Source organism: Petaurus breviceps, unplaced genomic scaffold, assembly GCF_028583685.1.
Source record: "Petaurus breviceps papuanus isolate PSGF00001 unplaced genomic scaffold, PetGlider_PUasm1.0 90897, whole genome shotgun sequence".
Lineage (NCBI taxonomy): Eukaryota > Metazoa > Chordata > Mammalia > Diprotodontia > Petauridae > Petaurus > Petaurus breviceps.
The window spans coordinates 4,417-29,424 of record NW_027187374.1 but is presented as its reverse complement, the minus strand read 5'-3'; the positions used below and the strand labels follow the sequence as shown (position 1 = coordinate 29,424).

General features: G+C 36.2%; 1 protein-coding gene across 1 annotated transcript in view; it reads right to left on the bottom strand.

Annotated features, from left to right (window-relative positions):
* Positions 1–21,374, bottom strand: part of LOC138151376 (glucose-6-phosphate exchanger SLC37A1-like) — a 71,483-nt gene extending 50,109 nt beyond the window's left edge. Inside the window, exons 1-2 of the mRNA XM_069074827.1 lie at positions 21,185–21,374; positions 9,801–9,838 (exon numbers count right to left, since the gene is read on the bottom strand). Coding sequence (XP_068930928.1) covers positions 9,801–9,838; positions 21,185–21,338 — 192 coding nt within the window. The 5' untranslated portion in view covers positions 21,339–21,374. The remainder of the gene's footprint in view (positions 1–9,800; positions 9,839–21,184) is intronic.
* Positions 21,375–25,008: the final 3,634 nt, after the last annotated feature.

The following is a 25,008-nucleotide window of genomic DNA, read 5'->3' as shown; positions in this document are numbered from 1 at the left end:
CCTAATTTATCCCTTGATCTCACACATATTACTGAACTATATTATTCTAAACTCATGGTTAGAGGTCAGGGTTTAAACGTTTCTTTTCCTGGACACTTCATTTCTCCCTTGGTACAGTTACCAGCAAGTGTTGAAACCTTGGGGACCAAAGCTTTACAGTGTCTGGGCGAGGAAAATGCCTCCTTATGTCTTTTTCCTCCATTTCAGTCTGCGTCAGCTTGGCTTATTCAGCCTGTTTTTATCCTCAGCATCCACCAATCATATACTTTCCAAGTAATACCTTTTATGTCACTTTCATGTAGTTTATCATTAAAAATATGTTACCTTCTATTTAAAAGGTAGGTACCTTGTGTTTCACCCTTTGCCTTTTAGGACAATTACTATTTTTATACTTTGAAGAGTGTCATGTTCCAAGATTCACAACCAACCATGCAGCATAGCTGTGAGAATACTTATGTTAAAGTTATGAAACTATGAAATTCCCTGTTTTCAGTCTCTCCACTCTCCAGTCTTTCAAAATCTCCCCAAAAATCTTCCAAAAGGAATGTTTTGGTCATGTCACTTTCCTGCCTGTAAGTTTTCAGTGGCTTTCTATTGTTTTTATTGGTCTCTTGCCTGGCATTTAAAACTCCCTAAAAGCTGGTTCTACCTTATTTCATACTACTGCCCTTCATGCAATCTATATTCTTAGCAAATTGGACTATTAGTCAGTAAATGCTTCATATCCCATCTCTCTCTCTACATTTGGAAAAGCCATTCCTTACTCTTGGGGGCAGACCCCTTCTTCATTCCACCTCTTGTAATCCTTATCTTCCTTCAGGGTTCAACTCAGGTCATCTGTTCAGTCAAGCATTCCCCAGTGTTTCATGGACATGTCTCCCTCTAGTAGAATGTAAGCTCCTTAAGAGTATGGGTTCTTTTTTTTTTTTTTTGTCTCTCCAATGTCTCACATAGTGCTTTGCATATAGGATATGCTTAATAAAAGTTCACTAAATGGAATTGAAAGATATCATTTTTGTATGTTCTTGGTAATAACTTATAATTGTTGAAAGCTTTATGAAATGTCTTATCTTTCTTTTTTTTTTCTCAACTGGGTCTCCCTTTCTCACCCAGGTTGTAAGTGCAACAGTCAGCTTATGGCCCCGATTTTACTATTAATTGACATGAAAGCTTTGACCTGCTCTGTTTCTGACCCATATCAGTTTGCTGTTCCTTAGGTAGCATGATCCCTCTGATTCATAGGGTTCTATATATTAAAGCTGTATTTAGTGGGAATATCTGTCAGCTAATGAAGCTCAGAACTTCTGAAAGTAAGCAATCTACTAACCTCAGCCTCTCCTAGAAGTAGAGATTATAAGCATGTACAAATGCAATCTGGTCTACTCTCTTCTTCCCTGTCAATTATGAGTCTTGTGGTCTGTCTTTAGTGCATGTCTCATATATATTTGCTGATGTATTCAATTCAAAGGACAATCTATCAATTACATGGTAAGGTCTAAAAAAATAGAGAATCTTTATCCATTTAGGCTTCCTTGTAGTGTTTGAATCATTGATTTGTGTTGTTCTGTTGTTTCGCTTGTGTCCAAATCTTTGTGTCTGACCAGTCTTACTTTTTCTTTTTTTCAAAGATATATTGCTGTATACCTCATTCTCAAAAATTTTAAAGAGATGAGAAAATAGGACTATTTTAATTGCTGATAGCTTTTAGGTAGTTATTGAAGACCTTTTGATTGCATTTCTTGAGTAGAATATTGTTTTTTATTCCTTTCCCCATCTATCTTTCCTTTCTTTTATTATTTGACAGAATAGTATCTTGAAGAACAAAATGGGTCCTTAAAAATGTTCTTCCAACAAGGAGTCTCTCAGGCATTTATTAAGATCATATAAGAACTCAATAAATATAATCAAAGGCAAACTATTTAGTAACCCCCTGATTAAAATCAAGGAGGGTTTGAGGCAGTCCTCAAACCCAAGTCTTCCTGGGGTGGAGGCCAGATGGCTAACCATCATGTAACAGTGCCTGTCACTGTATATACTATTTTAAGAGGGGCACCATATTATGGTGGAAAGAATGTGGGACTTCAGGTCAGGAGAATCCTGGTATCACTTCCCACTTCTAATGCTTACTTTCCTTACTAGCACAGGTAAATACATCATCTAACCTCTCTAAACCTCAGTTCACTCATTTATTAAACAGGAAGAATAATACTTGCCTGAGAGACCATTTGTGATATAATCAATCAATCAGGAAGTATTTGAGTGTGCCAATTATGTGCTAGACACTGTATTAAGTTAGGAGGATACAAGTACAAAAAATGACACAATACCGACTCATAATGAGTTTATATTCTGCTGGGAAAGAGTAGGGCCTTCAAAGACAAACTCTAAGTCAATAACTATTTCATGAAAGAGGCTTTAAATAGAATGGCTGAAAATAAGGATGTTAAGAAACCATTGGGTAAAATAGTTTCTAATAAATGCCATTATATTCTCTTCAATTGTTGTGAGTTCTTTTAAAAACTTTTTTATATTAACAACATAGCTTTCCTTTTAAAAAAATTAATATGAACTATTTTTTAAATTTGTGGTTTATCAATTCAATAGACTTTTGTCTCCAATTTTATTGATCATCAGTTTTGAGAATTTTTCTTTGTTGCTCAGTTGAAGACTTTTCATTTGTCATTAAAGTTTTTTAGTTGTGTTCCCAATTAATTGATTTTTTTCTCTCTGTTTCATTGATGAAAGCATTTGGTTACATGAATTTTCACCCTAAAAACTGCATTAGTTTCATCCTGTAAGTTTTGGTATGTTATCTCATTATTGTTATTTTCTTTGATGAAACTTTCTATTGTTTCTATAATTTTTCTTAACCCATCAGTTCTTTAGAGTTATGTTATTTAGTTTCCAATTAACTTTTAATTCTTTAAGGAACTTTTATTGAATATGATATTTTTTGAATTGTGATCAGTAAATAAAAATATGATATATTTCTGCTTTTCTACATTTTTGGTGAAGTTTTTATGCTCCAATACATCATCGGTTTTTGTAAAGGAGCAATATATAGCATAAAAGTATATAAATTTTTTTACTTCCTTTTATTAATTTCCATAGACTGGTCATCTTTATTCCATGAAACATCCATTTTACCCCTGTAAGATTAAATATTTTCTTCAAATGGATTTTCCTTGGTTATAAGCTTTTTTTCTTTTGCCTTTCAGAATATTGTATCACATACTCTTCTCTTCTCAAAAATCACAGCTGCTAAGTCTTGTGTGATAACTGTTATTGCTTTTTGGTAGTTTAACTCTTTTTGATTAAATATAGGCTTTTTATTTGATCTGGAATTTTTGTCTTTTGCTTACGATATTTCTGGGAGTTTTCATTTTGAGATTTCTTTCAGGATGTAACAAGTGGATTCTTTCCATTTTCATTTTACTTCCTGGTCCTAAGAGTATTAAGCAGCACTTAATATCTTCATTAAGGAGGTTCTTCATTCATGCATAGATAATTCTCATCAAGATTTTGTATGTATGGCAAATTAGTCATACATATCTGCCAATAATTGTTACTTTTTTCCTCAGACACCTTTTATAGTTAGAATTTTTTTTATAAGCTTATCTCCTCAGATAAATAATGCATTAATCACTCAACACCTTTAAAATGCAGCATTTCCAGTATAGGTCTCTCCTATTTATAGTTAGTCCAATTTGGCTACTTTCCATATCTTTGTTCTCTTTAGTACTGTTTCTACCTCCCCCACAAGGACATCTTGAAATTTAATGCTAGAATCAAAGTGAGATAATTCTACTTTCCTCAATGTTGAGAAAAAATGATCTTTGTAGATCTTTTTTTCCATTTTAATTGTTTATTGTTCTCCCATTTTAACCTTAAATAACCTCTGGATGCCTCTGCTTCGTTGGCTGTCTTGCCAAGCTTTCAACAAACAGGTTCTACTCTCCACTGTTTTTCTTTGCTTAATGAAATGGTACTGCTTATACTATTTTCTCTATAAGATTTACAAATGTTTTTTATGTTCTAAAAGCAATGTGGCTATTCCTTTTCACTTGGCAAATAATTCAAGTATTTGCTGCCTAAGATATTGCCTAAGTTGTTTTGAAATTAATATTATGGGTATGGCCTGGAAATTTTTCCCTGAACCACCAACTTTTTTCAGAAAGCAATTCTTCCTGTAATTTCAGAGAGAATTAAAATATGAGACATGACAGAGCCTCTTGTAATGCCCTATTGCAATAATCAAATAATTTTAGGCCTAAAAACAATATAATGACCCCTAGCATCCATATGCTTTATCCCATTTTAGATGGAAAGTTAGGCATAGTCAGATTTGCTCTGTATCTCCAGTTAGGAAAGTTCCTAAATTTCATATACAGGTTTGGCTTTCTGATTTCATTTTTGTTTATTTCTCCCTCCTGTTAATACCTGCCCTCTTTATGTCTGAAGCAAAATTCAGGTTATTGGAAACATAATTTCTATTGATAGACATATATTGTAGGCAGAGTTGGGAATGGAGCAGACCTTTTCTAGGAACTTCCCTCAATCCTTGGGTAAGTAGGTAAAACTGGTAGAATCAGTCCAAGTCTTCTACTCTGAGATGCTTCTAGGACCTATGAGCCTCCTTGATATCTCCCTTCTTTGACACAGTTCCTTTTTTGACACCTTCCTTTTCTTCTTCTACTAGTTATCTCTGTTTTTTTCTGCTCAGTTCAGGTTTCCTCCATGACTTCCTTTCTATTTCCGGACCTTCAGAATCTACCTGGTTCTGAAAAAGCTCCTTTTTTAAATATAAATTCTTCAGGGCATGACCAAGTGCCTAGATTTGCATGACCAAATACCCAGATTCAAGGTGGGGTAGAGGCCCTATTTGCATTCAGTTCTGACTGAATCAATCAATCAAAAAAAGTTCTTACCTAACAAAGGCAATTACTATTATTATTATTATTTTGCTTTTTGGAGGGGGCAAGGCAGGGTAATTGGGGTTAAATGAATTGCCCAAGGTCACATGGCAAATGTTAAGCATCTGAGTTCGGATTTGAACTCAGGTCCTCCTGACTCCCAGGGCTGGTGCTCTATTCACTCCACTATCTAGCCACCCCAGCAAGTACTTTTAAATGGAGTGAAGTATTCAATGGCACCCTAGCCTTTTGATCTCATTTTCTGGATGAAGAAACTGAGGACTAAAGATATCCCTCTACATCTCTCACATATGTATCCTCCTCTTCACTCACCAGACACTATTCTCATTAAGGCCTTCATCATCTCTCATTTGAATTATTGAACTAGCTTCTAGTTCAGTGTCCTTGCCTCAAGCCTCTCCGTATAACATAAGTGTTAGGTAGGGTGGTTTTTCCTGGAGTGCAGATCTGTTTGTGGCATACTTAGTTCAATAAGTTTCAGTGCTTTAAAGATCATGCCACAAAATAATTAGAAGTGAAGTACATATTATACTTTTCACAGCCAAGGGTAGGAAGAAAACAAGCATTTGTTAAACACCTACAATGTTCTATAAAGTGTGCTAAGTGCCTTACAAATAGTATCTTATTTAATTCTCACAATAATCCTGGAAGGTAATTATGATTATTATGTCTATTTTACAAGGGCTGGCTCTGAACTCAAGTATTCCCAATTCCAGGGCCATCATTCTTAGTCAAATAAGGGATAACGGCAAGCATAAAAGAAAGCACAAACCATTTTGATTAAATGAACTTGAAAACAAAATGTATGCATCTAGGAAAAGAAGTGAAGTGAAAGGGAAGGGAAAAAATCTTTAAATCAAATATCTCTGATAATGATTTGGTATCTAAGATATATAGAAATTCAGAAATAAGGCAAACAGTTCAAAGGTTATTCCCTAATAGATTAGTGGTCAAAGAGTATATGAGCAAATAGCTCTAATCATTGTTCCAGATGACTAATAATAATGGAAATGCAAATCCATATAACCTTGAGGTCATACCAGTAAATTGGCTAAGATGACAAAAATGGGAATGGTGCATGTGTTGAAAGTATAATGAATTGTTAGTTGCATTGTAAACTGGTACAACCATTCCAGAAAGCAATTTATAATTATGCAAATAGAGTGACTAAAATGTTTATATTCATTGACCCTAATAATTCTCTTTTATGCATCTACCCTAAGAAGGACACTGGCAAAAAAGGCTCCATATTATGCCCAAATACTTTTTGCTGTACTTTTTGTCATAGCAGTGAACTGAAAACAAAATAGATGTCCATCCACTGGGGAATAGCTAGATGAATTGTGGTGCATGATTGTAATGGAATATTACTGTGCTATGAGAAATAACAAATATGATGAATATAGAGAAGCATGAAAAGACTTACCTGAACTCATGCAAAGTGAAGTAAACAGATCCAGGAAAGTAAATTTACACAATTACTACAACAATATGAATAACAAGACAATGATGGGAAAAAAAATAATGATGAAAAATTATTTAGAACAAGCTAGGTCCCAAAGAAACGAGATATGAGAAGACACTTCCCCCAAATCACTGATAAAGGTGAAAGATCCATAGATATGAAAAATGTGTAATGTCAGATTTGTTCTATAGTAAAGAACAGATTTTCTAATTTTTTTTCTCTTAAAAATTTTTTTGATATATGAAATAGTTCTCTATGAGGAGATAGGCAATGTAAAAATAAAAAAGTAATAAAATACATAATTCTGCTAATACATTCAAGTACTCTTTTCACTGTTGTAAGTTCTCTTCTGGAAGTTTGGTTTTCCCTAAGGCATTAGCTGTATGGTGCTAACAAATCAGTGGATATTTAGTGTAGTTTAGATTAATATTAATTTTTTTTTAGAATATATGAGAAGAGGGGCGGCTAGGCGGCACAGTGAATAGAGCACCAGCCCTGGAGTCAGGAGGACCTGAGTTCAAATCCAGCCTCAGACAGAAAACTTAACATGTGACTAACAGAAAACTAGTCATGTGACCTTGGGCAAGTCACTTAACCCCAATTGCCTTGCCTTCCCCCTCCAAAAAGAAAAACAAAAGTATATGTGAAAAGACAATTTTTTTTTGATACTAAATGCTAAAAAATACATATAATAACAAGCAAACCACATAATTCCCCTTTCAAAGGAGTCTGAATATAAGTCAGTCTTCCAATGAACATCTGTAGGTTTTTTTGTTTTGTTTTCTGATGACGTTTCCAAATTTCTTATTGGATAGGACAGAAAAGGAGTGGGAGGGACTGGCCTTGAGGCACTGAGAACTGGCCTTCATGTAAAATAGTACAAGCTCACTCCCATACTATTCTAATAGATTTACTCAATGAGACATAGAAGTGTAGATTTGAACTTGGAAAAGAGATTAGAGTTTAGCAAGTGTAGCCCCTTTATTTTACATATGAAGAAACTAAGGCCCACAGAGATAACATAACTCCCCAAAGCTACATAACAAATTAGGTGGAGTGTAAATGAAACAAGCAGATGACCATCTAAGCAGAGACACAAAGAAAAAGGAAAACATGGATTGAGACAACTACAACACAGACACAGACAGACAGACAGACAGACAGACACACACACACACACACACACACACACACACACACACACAGCCAAGAGAGTAGAGTATCCAAGAGAAGGGGGTGATTAAATAGTGTCAAAAGAGGATTGAGAATAAGCCATTAGATGTGCTTGTTAAGAGATCACTGGGGGGGTGGGGGGGGGAAACCTAAGTCAAACAGTGAATAGACCATAGGCTCTGGAGTCAGGATGACCTGAGTTCAAATGTGACCTCAGACACTTAACACTTACTAGTTGTGTGACCTTGGGCAAGTCACTTAACCCCAATTGCCATCCAAAAAGCAAAAAAAAAAAAGAGAGAGAGAGATCACTGGTAAATTTGGAGAGAGCAGTTTCAGCTGAGTGATAATTAGGGGAATATAAAAGAATTACATTGCAGCAATGAGGTTATGTAACATAAAATTGTAGTGGATCCAGGTGGCAGAGTTTTGTGATTTTCTCCAGGTTCATTCAGCAGCATATCAGTAGGGGTAAAGGCAGAAGAAGGTAGGAATAATTCAAGGCTGAGGCTTGGCAGACCACAGGACTCAAGGACAGCATAGAGTTGCACTGGTTAATCATGGGGTCAATAAGGAGAAGAGAAGAGGGAGTAGGCAGTTTAGGGATGGTGGACTGGGAAAGAACTGGGGAGATATCCATTTCTCCATCTAACTCATGGATTTTTGCCCTGAGTATTTGGGTGCTATGACATTTGGTGCATCTTTGTTTAGTATTTAATTCAATTTAACAATTAAATGAGGCAGTGTTTTCTGCTGAGAAAGTGGAGGCTAAAGGAGATTTGGTGAGGGGTGAAACAATTTAGAATGGTTGCTGTGGTTAATGGGGTAGTGAATTTTTAGGCAGCTGCAAAATAATTGCCCTACTGTAGTGAAGGTCCAACTTAAATGATACCAGTACCCATTTCCCCAAATCCCAAAGATGGAAAGAACCTTAGAGGCCATCTAGGTTAACTAGTACCAGCCTAAGAATCAACTCTACAAATCCATGCCCCTCCACTACTAAAGTAGATTCTCCCAAAGTGCTCATCTAAAACATTTCATTTTTATATAGTTAAATTGTTATTTCTTTCAGCAAGCCTCTTTGCAACTTTTACTTATGGCTCCTAGATTTGTCCTCTAGAGCCAAGTGGAATAAGTCTAAAACCTTTTTCCAATAACAGTCCTTGATATATTTGAAGACAGGTATCAAATCACTTTAAAGCCTTCTCCTTTCTAGGGTAAACATATTCAGTCACTTTCACTGATGTTTATATGACATGATCTTGAGGCTCTACATCATCCTGGTTGTCTTCTCTTCTATAAACTCCAAAATATGGCATCCATAACTCAACCCAATAATACATTAGGCTCTGTCAAGGGCAGAGTACAGTAGGAATTCCACTTCTTTTATGTGGACATTAAAGCTCTCAAAGCATAGTAAATGTTCATTAACCTTTTTGGTTACCATGTACTTTTGACATTTTGTGTTTGCAGTTCACTTAAATATATGCTTTTCATATTTGGCTACACCATTTTTTTTACTAGATGTATTATTTTTCCATTTTATTGGATTCATCTCAAAAATGGCTTTCATGGAGGAAGTTTGTAAAAAATCAAAGAAATAAATGAATGGTAAAGGTAGTAAGGTTGTCATGCATTAATGCAAATGGTTGTCCAAGTACTGAAATTTTACAAAGAGGATGTTTAAAGACCTGGAGGAAGGTATCAACATTTTGAATTGATCCTTTGGGAGGAATCAGATGAGAATCTGGTTGAGAATTGTGTGAGCCAAGAAAGTGTGATGGGAATACTCAAAATGATGAAATTATAGATTTCTTTAAGTACTGAAATATTTTAAACTAGACCACAAATACCTTTAGGGTAAGAGCCATACCTTATAATTCTTTAATTATAATTAAAATATAGTTATTTTCTATATACATATACAGCTCCACAGAATAGTTATCTCAATATGGGAATAGAATTTTTGATTACTCAGTCATCAGAAACCATATACTCTAATTCAAGAAAAGAAAGAGGGGTGGCCAGGTAGCACAACGAGTAAGAGCACCAGCTCCAGTGTCAGGATGACCTGGGGATCAAATCTGGGCTCAGATACTTAGCACCAAACCCAGAAATAACTGGCCGTGTAACTGTGAGCAAGTTACTTAACCCCAATTGCTTTAAAAGAAAAGAAAAGAAAGAAAGAACGAAAGGAAGAAAGAAAGAAGTGAAACAATTATACTCACAATTAATGGTGTAGAAGAACACTTTATGTCTTTAGGATCTGAAATATGAAAAGACATGGAAATGAATTTTTCCAAGTCTACAGTATGAAGTCATTTAGTAAAACCATTGTTTGCAAAGTAAAGAGCATAAGAATAATGTAAAAATTTAGCAGAAAGTCAAATTTCCATTAAACTTGAAGTAACAGGTACACTCAAGGTCACAATTTCAGAGTCAGGTACCTCAGATTAGAGATGTCTTTTCTCCACTGCTAACAGCCCAAGCTCCTACCAGTTGTATATGTGCACCAGTTACATTTCAGCACTTAACATCAACTATTACAAAGTAATTTTACATTGAAGATACAGCAATAATAAAAGTATAAATGTTTTCCCCCAACATCTCTGCAGTACACTGCCCCCTGTATCACCTCTGTCTCTGGGAAAAGTGGGCTTATAGTTAGCATAGCTTCTCTATAGCATTGCTATACAGCATGTTTCTACATAGCATTGCCCCATCAAATTCAGTTCCAAATGTGAACTGACTCCTGGTGAATCTTTGTCTCAGCTGCCACTGTGTTTGGTCCTTAATGTAGTTTCTTACATAAATCATGCTGGACTTACTGAAAACTAGAAGGCTCACTCTCCTGATGTTTTGAAACTCAAGTCAAATTCTCCAGACTCTCCAATCTCCTTACCTAAATTGAAAGAACAAATGCTGAGGCCCATTTTTTGAAGGTCATAAATTGGCATTTATTATTTAAGTTCAAGAACAAATTTTGAAGGGGGTGGGGGCACGTTCAGAACAAAGAGCCAAAGATGGAGACCTAGGGGAGGTAGAGGAGGAAGGAGACAGGGAGACTGGAGCCTTTCATCTGTGTCTGCTCTAGGTGGGCTTGATCCTGATTTCTGAGCCTTGGTCCAGGGTACGTGATAAAATTAAGATCCAGGAGGTAGGATTTTAGGAAAACATCAAGGGGTGGCCAAAGTTACACATCCAACCAAAGGAGGGGGCTGGGATTCTCCTTGGATCAGCAGCACCACTTCCTTTCATGGAATTGAAGCATAGAAGTTTGAGAAGTTCCATCCCACGCATTGCAGTTCTTATGAAACATTCTTGTGGTTAAAGTCTTTGTGCTAAAGAATTTTTTCATCACCTCTCTAACTTCTTATTTCTTTGATTATGCATCCAGATTGTAGGCTGGCTGCTCAAGAGCTGCTACGTGTTCCTTGGTTAAGGTGATCTGATGCAGATAATGCTGAAGTGCTGCATATTTCTTGTTTAAGTCCTTTAGATTTCTACTTATGTTTACTGCAGTATCTTTCATTTCCAGATACTTCAAGATACTTTCCAGAAGTTCATAGTCTTCACTGGTGACTGTTGGCTTGCCTATAAGGTTTATGGCTACTTTGGAGAAAATGTCCTGGCACAGTCCCATTGTGTCTCCCTAGTGGGCTCCATGGCCTCCTCAGCTGTCTCCACCATTGCATTGTCTAGGCTGGAGAAGGGAAGAAGGAGAAAGGATGGAAGGAAGAATGGGGATGGGAGTGGAGAGGGAGAGTGGAGGGAAGGGAAGGGAGAGAAAGGGAGAGAGAAAGGAAGAGAGAGGGGAGAAAAAGGGGGAGGGTGAAGAGCCTGCCTCTGAGGCCCATTTTCATAGGGCTACCTGGCAGCTTTGTAGGGAGAGAGCAAAAGGTCTTTCCATTTCCATCATCTCTCTCTTGATGATTTTAGCCAGAGTCAAACAAAAAGGAGAAATATTTTAAGAGAGAGAAACTGAGGGAAATTGTTGTAGTCCACTAGTACCTTTTGAAGATACATTTAGTTCTGATTATAGTGAGTCAAGTGGTTATCAGACTGGAATCCATTGCAGAATGTTAAAGCATGTTCTAAAATCTCTCTAAGGGTACTCCCATCATACACCATTATTGTTCTTCTGGAATCAGTTCCCCAGTCTCGTTATGTGGGAAGTAACATCACAGGTACTCTGTGCATGTCAGTCAGTCTGTCATAAACATTTATTAAATGCCTACTGTGTACCAGGCACTGTTAAGCACTGGGGATAACAAAAAATGCAGAAGACAGTTTTTGCTTTCAAGAAGCTCAAAACTTTTGACTTTGTTTTTCTCCTAATACCATTTTTTAATCTTTTCCTTCCCCAATATGATTAAAAGGAGGATTACACTCTTCTCACTTCCCCCTCTCTCAAATCTCAGCTCATTTTGAGCTTTATAACTTCTGACACTGTTCTTATAGGACCATGACATGTTTATATTGTGACCTGTTCATATATGTTATATGTATGTATACACACATACATATATATGTATATGGAGAGACAGTGAGAGAGATCTTTTGATAATTGAAATTTGCTATGGAATTCTATATGGTTCTTTAAAAACTCTACTTTATAGGGGTGGCTAGGTGGTGTAGTGAATAGAGCACCAACCCTGGAGTCAGGAGTTCCTGAGTTCGAATCTGGCTTCAGACACAACACAAAAAACTAGCCATGTGACCTTGGGCAAGTCATTTAACCCCAATTGCCTTCCAAAAAACAAAAACAAAAAAATTGCTTTATGGAAGGATGGTGGACTAATACTTCAGTTGTATTAAACAATTAAGAATTAACAGTATACCCAATCTGAGTACTTGAATGAAAAACCTACTCAGTCTCCCTTGAATAGAAGCTTTAATTTCAGAGAAGTACTGAGAAAACAGAAAAGTAGGCCAATCAATAGATGAAGTTTATTACAGAGAGTGTCTTATTGTTGACCAAATTAAAAGAGAAAATGTCTTGTTAACCAAATTGAGAGAGGTCGTGTCCTTTATTAAGGACCTAACAAAGCGGGAATTACTGTTATTCAGTCAATAAACATTTTTTAATGTGCCAAGCACTATGCTATGTCCAGAGGATATAAAAAGAGGCAACAAATAGTCCCTGCTCTCAAGGACTTTACCATCTAATGGATGAAACAACAGAAATTGGGAAACTTGATTAAGAGATTGTCGTTCTATTGTTCAATCATATCCTACTCTTTGGAGGTTTTGTTTGTTTGTTTTTGTTTTTTGTTTTGCCTTTTTGGAGGGCAATTGGGGTTAAGTGACTTGCCCAAGGTCACACGGCTAGTAAGTGTTAAGTGTCTGAGGCTGGATTTGAACTCAGGTCCTCCTGACTCCAGGACACTGCACCACCTAGCTGCCCCACATCCTACTCTTTGTGATCTCTTTTGGGATTTTCTTCACAAAGATACTAAAGTAGTTTGCCATTTCCTTCTCCAGTTTATTTTACAGATGAAGAAACTGAGGCAAACAGGTTTAAGTGACGTGCCCAGAGTCAGACAGCTAGTAAGTGTCTGAGGCTGGATTTGAACATGAGTCCTCCTTAGTCCAGGCACTGTGCCACTTAGCATTAATTCTCTAGCAAGACAGATCCTTCTCCTAGGGTGTGTTGTAATTAGCACTGCAATTGTTGTATCTGGCACATCAGGAACCATAAACTTAAAACTATATTTATGTTTTCCTTAATTCTCCTTTTTTGGTGGAATATTGACTTTTGCTTTATAATTGCTATAAAGAGTAAGCCAAAAATTCCATGGGTAGGAAGTTTTTCTAATTCAGAAGGAAAAACTCTGCCAACTAAGAAGCTCTCTCTTTGAGCAGAACACTTGTGCATGAATTTTTAAAAATGTATCTCATAGATTTGCCTAAAATACAAGACTAGATTTCTCCCCTCTACTTCCCCCTGACCCCCATTGGAGTTGAGTCTCTAAAATTTCATTCTTCAGTTATTCATCTTTTGGGGGTTTATTTTCCTGTAGAATTTTAATCATATTTAACTGGGGCCTGTTACATGTGCAGTCCCCATGAGCTTACTTAGCTAAGGACTTTGCTTCTGGGAGAGTTGTGAAAATATGGAATGGAAGTGCTTTGGAGAGACTGGATCATATATAAACATTTCAGTTGGTTGACTAGCTGTTGAAGAAGAGGCTCTTTGTTTGGCTATAGAGATATTAAAAAAAAAAAACCTGTCATTTTCAGTAGCTTCTTCTTTTGCTTCATTTTGTCTTGTGAACTTTGCTGATTCATTTGCTCATGTGATCCATGGGAGACTACCCTGTAAGAGGAGAGAGTCCATGGGGTCTTCTCCCTACTGCAGTCATATGGCCCTAAGAAATAGGCCTCTGTCCTTGCACTCGATTCTTTTCCTGAGACTGGAGTCTCCAACCTGGGGTTTTGAAAGGTTGGGAAAGCCATAGGAACTTGGGATTCAGAGTCTAATCTAGGTTTCATAGTCAGCTTAGCATCAGTGCTCAGAAAAGGAATCATCTGGCAGAGATACAACCTTTGAACATGAACATTATGGGACCAGTACTATTTAGGAACTGAACCAAATTGTGAACCTACTCCCCCAGAGACTGAGGTGGTATTGAAAACTTAAAGATGTGGGACATTATGGTCTCTAGGCTCATTTGCCTATAGCTATTTTAAGACCAAAGAGGATAAAATATTTTAAAATGAAAAATTATTATAACTATTTAGAGACCTAGGTATGAGTTTAATAATACTGCAAATTTTAGAAGAGAAATTTGATGAGTTGCTCCTTTTAAGGAAGAAGTGAATCACTGAGTTCCAAGAGGCTCTGAATTAAGCCACTGAAAGGTATATGAGAGAAAGGAGATAGGATTTTTTTCTATCCCTTTAATAATTACTACATGAATCCAAATACTGTACTTTCCCTCCTGAATCTGGCTTATACAAAACTAAGAATGGTTTGCAATTTTGCTTTTAGTCAGAAGAGGACAAAGAAAGTTATTAAGAGAAAAAATACATATGAATAAAACACTAGTATTTGTTGAAATGTTTTTTAAAAAACCTTTATAGTGTATTGTTATGCACATATATGTATTATATGGTAAGTTTGTACAATTATTTTTTGGTGTTTATATAAATTGTCTCCTCCTGGATCACTGCTCAGATCATGTACTTCTTATTTCAAAATTCGGACTTAAATTCATGAAAGTAGAGAAAACCCATCAGACCATATAGGTATGACCTAAATAACATTCCTTAGGAATATTAAATGGAAATGAAGCATAGATTTAAGGGAGATCAAGTAGATAAGAGCACCTGAAGAACTGTGGACAGAAAAGTTTGCAATATTGTGCAGGAAGCAGCCATAAAATAATATCCCAAAGAAAAAGAAGAGCAAGAAATCAAAATGGTTGTCTGATGAGGATTTACAAATAACTGGGGAAAGAAGGAAAGCAAAAGAGAAGGAGAAAGGGAAAGATATACCCAACTGAATGCAGAATTCCAGAGAATAGCAAGGAGAGATAAGGTTTTCTTAAATAAAATAGAAGAAAACAATAGAGTGGGAAAGACAAGAACTCTCTTCAAGAAAATTAGAGATATCAAGAGAACATCTCATGCAAAAACAGGCATGATAAAAAGAGATGGTAAGAATACAGAAAAGAACAATAAAAGAAAGATCTTAACATCACAGATAACCATTATTGTGTGATTACTGATGTAGAATCAGACATCGTGGAGAATAAAGTCACTTAGGCCTTTGGAAGCATTGCTAATAATAATAATAATAATAATAATAATAATAATAATAACAGCTGAACTACTTAAAATACAAAAAAAAATGATGTTGTTAAAGTGCTGTACTCAACAGGCCAGCAAATTTGCAAAACTCAACAGTGGCCACTGGATTGGAAAAGATCAGTTGATGTTCCAATCCTAAAGAAGGACAATGTTAAGGAATATTCAAATTACTGAAAAATTGTGTTTATTTCATACCCCAGTAATGTTATGCTTACGACTCTGCAAGTTAGGCTTCAGCAATATGTGAACTGAGAATTGCCAGAAGAGCAGGCTGGTTTTTGAAGGGAGAGAGGAACTAACGACCAAATTGCCAACATTCACTGGATTATAGAGAAAGCAGGGGAGTTCCAGAAAAAACATCTACTTCTGCTTCATATACCAAAGCCTTTGACTATGTGGATTACAACAAAATGTGGCAAGTTCTCAAAGAGATGGGAGTACCAGATTATCTTCTTGTTTCCTGAGAAACCTGTAGGGGGTCAAAAAACAACTGAACAAGGAACAACTGATTGGTTTAAGACTGGAAAAGGAGTATGATGAGGATGTATATTTCCACCTTATTTATTTAATTTACATGCAGAGTATTTCATGTAAAATGCCAGACTGGACAAATCAAAAGCTGGAACTAAGGTTGCCAGTAGAAACATCAACAATCTCAGATATGCAGATGATACCACTTTGATGGCAGAAAGTGAAGAAGAATTGAGAAACCTCTTGATGAGGGTGAAAAAGGAGAGTGTAAAAGCTTGCTTGAAGCTTAACACCAAAAAAACTAAATCTTGGCACCTGGTCCCAACACTTCCTGGCAAACAGAGGGAGAAGAAATCAAAGTAGTGTCAGATTTTATATTCCTGGGCTCAAAGATTACTGCAGATGGTGACTGTAGTCATAAAATTAAAAGATACTTGTTCCTTGGAAGGAAAGTTATGAGAAATCTGGACAGTATACTAAAAAGCAGAGACATCACCATGCCAACAAAGTTCCATATAGTCAAAGCTATGTTTTTTCCAATAGCAATGTATGGCTGTAAGAGTTGAACTATAAGGAAAACTAAGTGCCATAGAATTGACACTTTTGAATTGTGGTATTGGAGAAGACTTTTGAGAGTCCTTTGGACAGCAAGGAGATCAACTCAGTATTAAAAGAAATTAATTCAGACTATTTGCTGGAAGGTTAAATATTGAAGCTGAAGCTTAAATACTTTGGCCACATAAATGAGAAGACAGGACCCATTGGACAAGACCTTGATGTTGGGAAAGATTGAATGTAAAAGGAAAATAGGATGGCAGGGGACAAGATATCATAGAAACTATAAGTGTCATAAAAACAATAACATGAACTTGGACAGACTTCGGGAGATAGTGGAGGACAGAACAGCCTGTGCTATGATCCATGGGTCATGGAGTCAGACATGACTGAATGACTGAACGACAACAACATGCAAATTGTATCTTTTTTTCTCTCTCAAAAAGGCCTTATTTTAGAAATGCAGCCTTCATTTGGAAGCAGGACATAACTTAATTGTTAAAGTACACAATGAATTTCTAATGTAGCTATATTCCTCCACAAAATATTCTTGAGTTATCTTTCACTTTGTGATCCGTTTCCTTAGTTGGATGGTAAGCTTCTTAAGAGCAGGAAAGAACCAGGAACTACTTTTTTCTTTTATAAGAGATAAAGAATCTCTTTATAACACCTAATTGGTGCAGTAACAGGTGACTTAGTTGAGATGATAACACTAAGAAATCTCAAACTTAAGCACAACCACGAACATAATTCATTACTTCTATTCTTTTTAGAACCAAGCATTGTTTTGTGATGGAAAAATGCAATATTCAATTATACATACTATAGATTAAGAGCATGGCATTTAAGTGTAGAACTTGTACAGCAGGAACAAATTTCATTGGTCAGTTTAATGAGAAACAAATTTCAGTTCTTTTGGAATACTATGGAAAATTACGGAGCAAAGGAGTAAGTAAAGGGAGTAATTTTTCCTTTGTGACTACCAGGGTACAATTTGAACCTCAAAGGGCACCTCATTACCATACAATTGTTGACATTTAATGCTTAGCTAAATGCTCTCAGAGTAGAGGTGATAATAGCATCAAGATATTGTACAGAGACCCAACTTCATTCTGCTCTTAGAGAATCTTTTATAAAGCCTATATGATGTCATGATAAAAGACCTAAGGGCTTTAATATGAGGAAAGAAGTATAGATACTAGAAATAAGGCTTTTTGCCCTCAGAGGATGTAGCCTCTAAACCTGAACATCAACTCCATGCCCTGGGTACAGAAAAGGTTGGACAAAAGCATGAAGAAAATTTCATTTTTGTTAAATGTTCTCAAATGAATAATGAAAATGAAAGAATGGAGAGTGACTAGGTGTCACAGTGAATAGAGCACAGACCCTGGAGTCAGGAGGACCTGAATTCAAATCCAACCTTGGACACTTAACACAAAAACTAGTCATGTGACCTTTGGCAAGTCACAACCCAATTGCCCTCCAAAAAAAAAAAAAAGAAAATGAAAGAATGGTTTGCTTGATTTTAGAAAAAAAAAGTATGGGAATCAAAAGGACATGTGAAAGGCATGCTGTAATTTACAGGAGACAGGAGAAACTGATAGACATATGACCAAAGTTCCCACTGAATTAATGTCAAATGTCAATGGATAATTTTGATTCTTGATCAACTCTCACTTGTAGTGGACAGTAGGGAGTTCCCCAAAAGTATTTGATATTATTGCTTTGAGCTATATCAAAGAATCAAACAAATGATTAGTTCAATTTTCACCAAAAGTAAAAACATTGCCCTCCCATTCTATTAACATATATGTTACTTTTGTCTCCTGGTAGCATTAGGGAATGATAAATGTGTGTGTGTATGTATATGCACACACTGATGAATGTTAGTATGGAGTTAGGTCCATCTTTTGAAATTTCAGTGTGGGACAAAGAGGTAAACTTTCCTATTTTCTTATTTTTATTTTTAATTATATGTATTTCATTTGCATATAATTAAAAATACAAGAAATGGGGCGGCCAGGTAGCACAGCGAGTAAGAGCACCGGCTACAGTGTCAGACTGACCTGGAGATCGAATCCCGGGCTCAGACACTTAGCACCCACCCAGAAACACCTGGCTGTGTAACCTTGAGCAAGTTACTTAACCCCAATTGCTTAGGGGCGGCCAGGTGGCTCAGTGAGTAAGAGCACTGGCTCCAGTGTTGGGACGACCTGGAGATCTAATCCCGGGCTCAGACACTCAGTACCACACCCAGAAATAACTGGCCGTGTAACCTTGAGCAAGTTACTTAACCCCGATTGCTTAAAAAAAAAATACAAGAAATGGTTATTAAGTCTCTATTTTTAAGTTCATTTACATTACAAGGTGAGAAGCAGTGTGATGTAGTAAACAGAAAGCCCATGTTAGAGTCAGAACTTGAATCCTAACTCTAACACATATTGGCTGTTTGATATTGGGCAAATCATTTAACCTCTCAGTTTCCCAGTCAACTCCCCAAGGCTACAAATCGTGGAATAAATGCTGATCTGCATTGGTAGAGAATTTCCTCACTGAAAGTTCCATAAGCCAGTGAAATCATGGGTCCGAATAACAACAACTACAACAACACCTAAAATGACATGAAGTACTGTAGGGACCACAAATAAGCTGTGTTTGATTGAAGATAAAATACCATATCAATATCTGCTCCTTTTAGTAATAAGATAGTCTCTGACCTCAAACAGTTTATAATCAGGATATCTGATATGCCATTAGTTTTAAGTGTATGACACTATACATCTTCTTAGAAAGAAGTAGGTAGATGATATAATCTTCACTTAGTAGTATGTCTACCATATGAATGGGAGGTTCATTAAACATGAAAAATGCTGTACACTTGAGGCTTAGAAGGGGCAGAATATTAAAAGGAAGTAGGGAAGGGTCCTGTGGGCAAGAAGGGGAGGCTGGCAGGTCACCTTAGTGATTGCCATATAGTAAAGAAATATCAGTTTGGCTGTCTTTCATGACTTTATGAAAACAGCAAGTTTGCAGAGAGTAGTGAATGTCTGGTAATACTTAATGTCTATCACATTTCCTCAGTTGCCTGCCAGATGACGGGATGAAGATGATGAATAAAAAGAGAAACTAAAAGACTAGGTGCTCAAGGTGATTCACAAGGAGGAAAGAAAATTTGTATCTACTCACAGTTATTTTCCTCATATTCAAGTATAAAGACACCTATTAAAGTTCTATCACTCAACTGTTTAATGTTTCTACTTGCTTTTGGAGGACATTTTGGGAAGTCTGTAAAGAAATAATGAAAAATCTGTCCAATAGAAGTAGAGGAAGAAAAATAAGGTTATAATATAATTTATGTGTGTAATGCTATGGAAATCAATCAGTCAATTAGAATTTGTTATTAAGATAAGCACTGGGCTAAGTGCTGACTAGACAAAGAAAGGCAAAGACATAATCCTTGCCCTCAACAAACTCATTTTAATGGGAGAGGCAACATGGAAACAACTATGTACACACAAGTATATATATATATACATAGATAGATAGATAGATAAATAGATAGATAGATAGATAGATAGATAGATATAGTATAAACTGGAAATAACATCTAGGTTCCATTTAGTACAAATAATGAATATTTCTTAGTAGTCAAATATATTCAAATCCATACTATTCAAAGTTATAATTATATAAAGTATAGTAATTGGTTCCAGCCCAATGGAAATATGCAGTGTGAATTTCAGTCATGAGACTACATTATTTGTAGTAATGAGAAATAGCTTCAATCCCAGAGGGAAAGGGAAGGGAGGCAACAAGAAAGGCCTCTTGCAGAACTTGAGATCTCATTTGAATCTTGAAGGTAGTCATAGAAACCAGAAGGTAGAGATTAGGAAAGGTAACATTGTGGGAAAACAAAGAGGGCTAACCAGTGTAAATGTGCAAAGTCAGGAGAAAGTGGTCAGGTTTCATAAAGCTCTTCATGAAGCTATAAAATTCAAACAGAAGATTTTATATTTGATTTTGGTAGCAATAAGGAGGCAATCGAGATTACTGAGTAGGGAAGTGACATAGCTTTGTGGTTTAAGAAGTTCACTTTGGCAATTGAGTGAAGGATAGAGTGGAGGGAAAGGAGTTGAAGCAAGAAAATGAACCAGAAAGCTACTGGCAAACTTTCACACATTAGGTAATGAGGGTAGTACCAGGGTGGGAGTTGTGTGAATGAAGAAAAAGGGACATATAAGAAAGATGTTGTGAAGGTAAAAAATGAAAGGTCTTGGCAAGAGACTGGCTCTGTGGAATGAGAGAGAGAGTGAGGAGTTGAGGATGGCACTCAGGCTGCCAGGGTGGGAGAAAAGTGGTGCCCTTGATTGTTAATAATAGGAAGTTCAGAACAGGGGAGGATTTTGGAGAAAATATAACTTCTGTTTTGGCCATGTTAAGACTGGGATACTATGGGACACAAAGTCCATAAGGTTTGATGAAGCTTGGACTTTTGCTCAGAAGAGAAGGGCTAGATATATATAGATATGGAAATCATCTGAAGAGAGATGATAATGGAATCCATGATGTTTGATGAGGGATATAGCCAAGTGATATAGCATAGAGAAAGGAGAGAAGATTCATGACAGAGACTTGGAGAAGACTAATGGTTAATGGGCATGACCTGGATTAAGAACCAGCAAAGGAAAACTTACTGGTGAAATTAAACCAATGACGAGATTTACAAAGTGTTTCCATGGGCAATTTATATTTCATGGAACTCTATACTTACGTTCAATAAGAAAAAGAAAACACACTGTCCCCAATGAAGCAATGATGATGCCAGGTACTACAAAAGATAGTCCCCAACAGGTAGACACCCAATAGCCAGCAATCAAAGATCCTAAGATATTTCCCACAGAGGTGTGAGAATTCCATATGCCCATGATTAAACCTCTCCTGAAAGAGAAGAAAACAATAAAAAAGCAAGATGGTTACTGCTGCTTTGCTTAAAAAAATGAAAAGATATTACAAACACATGCATTTTTTTTAATGAGAAGTGGTATTTATGTGTTTTCCAAAGGAAAATTTTGCATTCAATTTCATAAAACATACAGATATAAAGAATACCTAAGCAGGTGCAACGATGTAGGTTTCTCAGGACTGAGCAAGGCTATTGTTGTATAAAAATGTGTTTATTTTGCAACTAAAATGCTTTCATGGAGCTAAGAATATAATCTCAAGCTTCTAGAAATCACTATGACTAGATGATGAATTCTTTGACCTTTGCAACATAGAAAACAAGGAAAAATATGAGATGGCCCCTAATCCTGTGTAACCGCTTCAGTTTCTACAGGGATAGTGGCAGAATATAGGAGGTAGTGACAGAGAGGATGCTCCTAGGGGAACTGAATCATATAGATATTTATATTCTCACTACAGATGAAACTAGAAGACAAAAAGAAGTGGCAAGGGGTGGCCAGGTGGCTCAGCGAGTAAGAGTACCGGCTCCAGTGTTGGGACGACCTGGAGATCGAATCCCGGGCTCAGACACTCAGCACCACACCCAGAAATAACTGGCCGTGTAACCTTGAGCAAGTTACTTAACCCTGATTGCTTAAAAAAAAAAAAAATAGGGGCGGCCAGGTAGCACAGCAAGTAAGAGCACCGGCTCCAGTGTTGAGAAGACCTGGAGATCGAATCCCGGGCTCAGACACTTAGCACCCACCCAGAAACACCTGGCCGTGTAACCTTGAGCAAGTTACTTAACCCCGATAGCTTAAAAAAAAGAAAAAAAAAAGAAGTGGCAACTAGTTCATCAATTAACATTAAGCCTATGTGCTGGGCACTGTACTAAACCATGGGTATACAAAAGGAAACAATGGATACTTTCAAGGAACTCGCAATCTCACAACAAACTAGCTATATACAAGAAGAATAGGGAATATCTAATAGAGAGAAAGCATTGAATTAAGAAGGATTAGGATTTGTTTTTAATTTAAATTTTAAAAAATGAAATATTTTGCATTTTCTTCTGTTTTAAAATATTTTGACTTTGTTTTAATTTTTCTTATTTTCTTATAGAGTTACTAACTTTTCTTATAGAGTTATTTGGTCCTTTCTAATTCTCAATAAATCTGTTGTTTGGGATTTTTTTTTACCTCATACTAAACTGTGAATTCTATTTCAGTCTTTCTGAGCCCTCATTTCTTTTCCGATTCTTTCTTTCAGTGCCCCAACTTCATTTATGAAATCATTTAAATTATTTTTTTAAATTCTCCTTCCGTTTTTCCTAGAATTCTAGTGAAACATGTGCCCAAACTGTGGTTTTCATTGAGGCTTTCCTTGGTGCTGTTTTAGTATCATTCTGTTCTCCTTGATTTGTGAATGGTGTAAATTCATTCTTTATGGTGGGATTTGATTTTGTTTTTGTTGCTTACTTATTCTTCTAGCCTTACTTTCATACTTGGGACTTTTCACTAAGGTCAAGCTCTGTGCGGTTCTGGAAAGAATGTATAAGACTTACTTGGTTCTATTTTCTTTTCCCTTAAGTTTTGATTTTTTAAAAATCTGTTTATTGAAAGCTGCATACCTTAAGAATATCAGACATGTTCCAAGTTTGGGGATCTGCAACCTTTTAGTGCACCTAAAGCATTCTAATCCTGGTTGATGTCTGATTGTTGTTCACCTAATTTGGATTTTGCAAGCTCCTGACCCAGGTTTGGGTCTAAGCAACACAACTGTGAGTTTGCCCCTGGTTGGAACTACATTAAACTTCTGTTTGACCCAACCACAATCTGCTAGCTAGAAAACTGTGCCAATTCAGAGGGACAGAACTGTTCTCATTTGGTATCAAATCCCTGCCCTTGTTATTCCACTGTAGAATTCAGATAAGGCTAATAGTTAGATCTGAGACCTTATTCTGCTTCTAGGGTCAGAGCCATATAGCTGCTTCTCCTTTCTTAGTAAACAACATCCTGCCTTGATCTGCCTCATCATCAATCAGCACTGAATCTTTGACCCATCTCTGGGCTATGAGTGACAAAGTTTCCTGTTGGCATCTATTCCTACTCCCTTTGCAACATCAGGCCCTTCTCTGCTGCATCTGGGAACTCTTTTTGTTCTAGTGCTCAGCCCCAAGGGCTACTCTACCATCTTGGTTGAGAATGTAAGTTTCTTGAGGGCAGGGTCTTTATTCCTCTAGCAACTAGCACAATGCAGCACACAGAATAGATTCTTTCAAATGCTTCTTAATCTTAGTGTTGAATGAATCATTTGTAAATGGCACAGATAAGTTTATATTCTGAACTGAAATTGCCTTTGCCCGCTGCAATTCTCCATTTGGCATAGATCATGTGTTTGACATGTGGTTTCCAGGCTCTTTTGTTCTCCTTGTAGAGACTGATTTATAAGAATTGAATTTCCTTAGGAAATGTTGACAATCTGGTATGGCAACATTTTTAGCCATTTCCATTTTTCCAGATCAATATCTTATTTACATGAAGCAAGTTAGAATTGTGCTAATTTGATCTTATTTTTTTTCTTATCATTTGGGCTTACTATCGACTTTGATCTTTGCTATAATCCCATAGTCATGTTATACACAGTTTGTGGAACTCTGATATAGTAATTTGTGTGTTCACATATGAGAGAGAGAGAGAGACAGACAGACAGACAAATATAGAAAGATTTTATTTGATGCTTAAGACTTGTGTCTACTACTTCCCCACTTCCTTCTTGAAAACAGTATTTGTGATTCATAGATATGATGTGTCTCTATTGGTTATTAGACTTTGGTTCTTTTGTTTAAAATTCCCGAGTCATAGTTTTCACAGACCTCTATGTTCATCTTTGTATCAAAGTCATTGAGTGTTTCCATTCATTTAATTTGAGAGATCTTACTAAATTATTCATAGAATTTCTCTATCTTATCTCATACAATAGATGTTGGTAAATAAACTGTAATTACCTTTATGGCAATCTTTTAGCAAATGCTCATCTTCATTATATATTGACTAAATGTCCAAAAAAACGGTGTCTCTTGGTAGCTTAAAAAGGTGATTTGCTTTTCCAAGAAAGAGCTATAAGGCATCTTTCCATTTAGTCCCCTGGCTTCCTTTACATTCCAAATAAAATCCTACCTTTTATAACAACTGTTGTAAACTAGGATTGTTTCCTCTTCAACACAGATGATAATAAAGTCCCAACATTACCAGTTCTCCAAACCCACCTACTTCCTTTGTATTCACTCTTCCTTTCGCATCCCATTTTTATAATAGTTTCTTCTTTTATACTTTTCCTCCTCAATTTTGTTTTTTAGAATCATCCCATCATAACAAACTCAGCCCCAACCTTTCTTTCAAGTGACCTTAGTAATGATGACAGTTTTAAGAAAACTGATAACATTTTCATATAAATAATAAGTAAACAGTTTGACCTTAATGAGTGCCTTATAATTAGTCTTTAATGTTTTCCTTATATTTTTTTCAGGATCTTTTATATTGAATTTTCTATTCTATATCACATTTTCCAGTTTTGCTGAGAAAAGAATTCTTAGTAGTAAGCCCATATCTTTTGGTTTTTGGAATATTGTATTCCATGTTCTCCACTTCTATG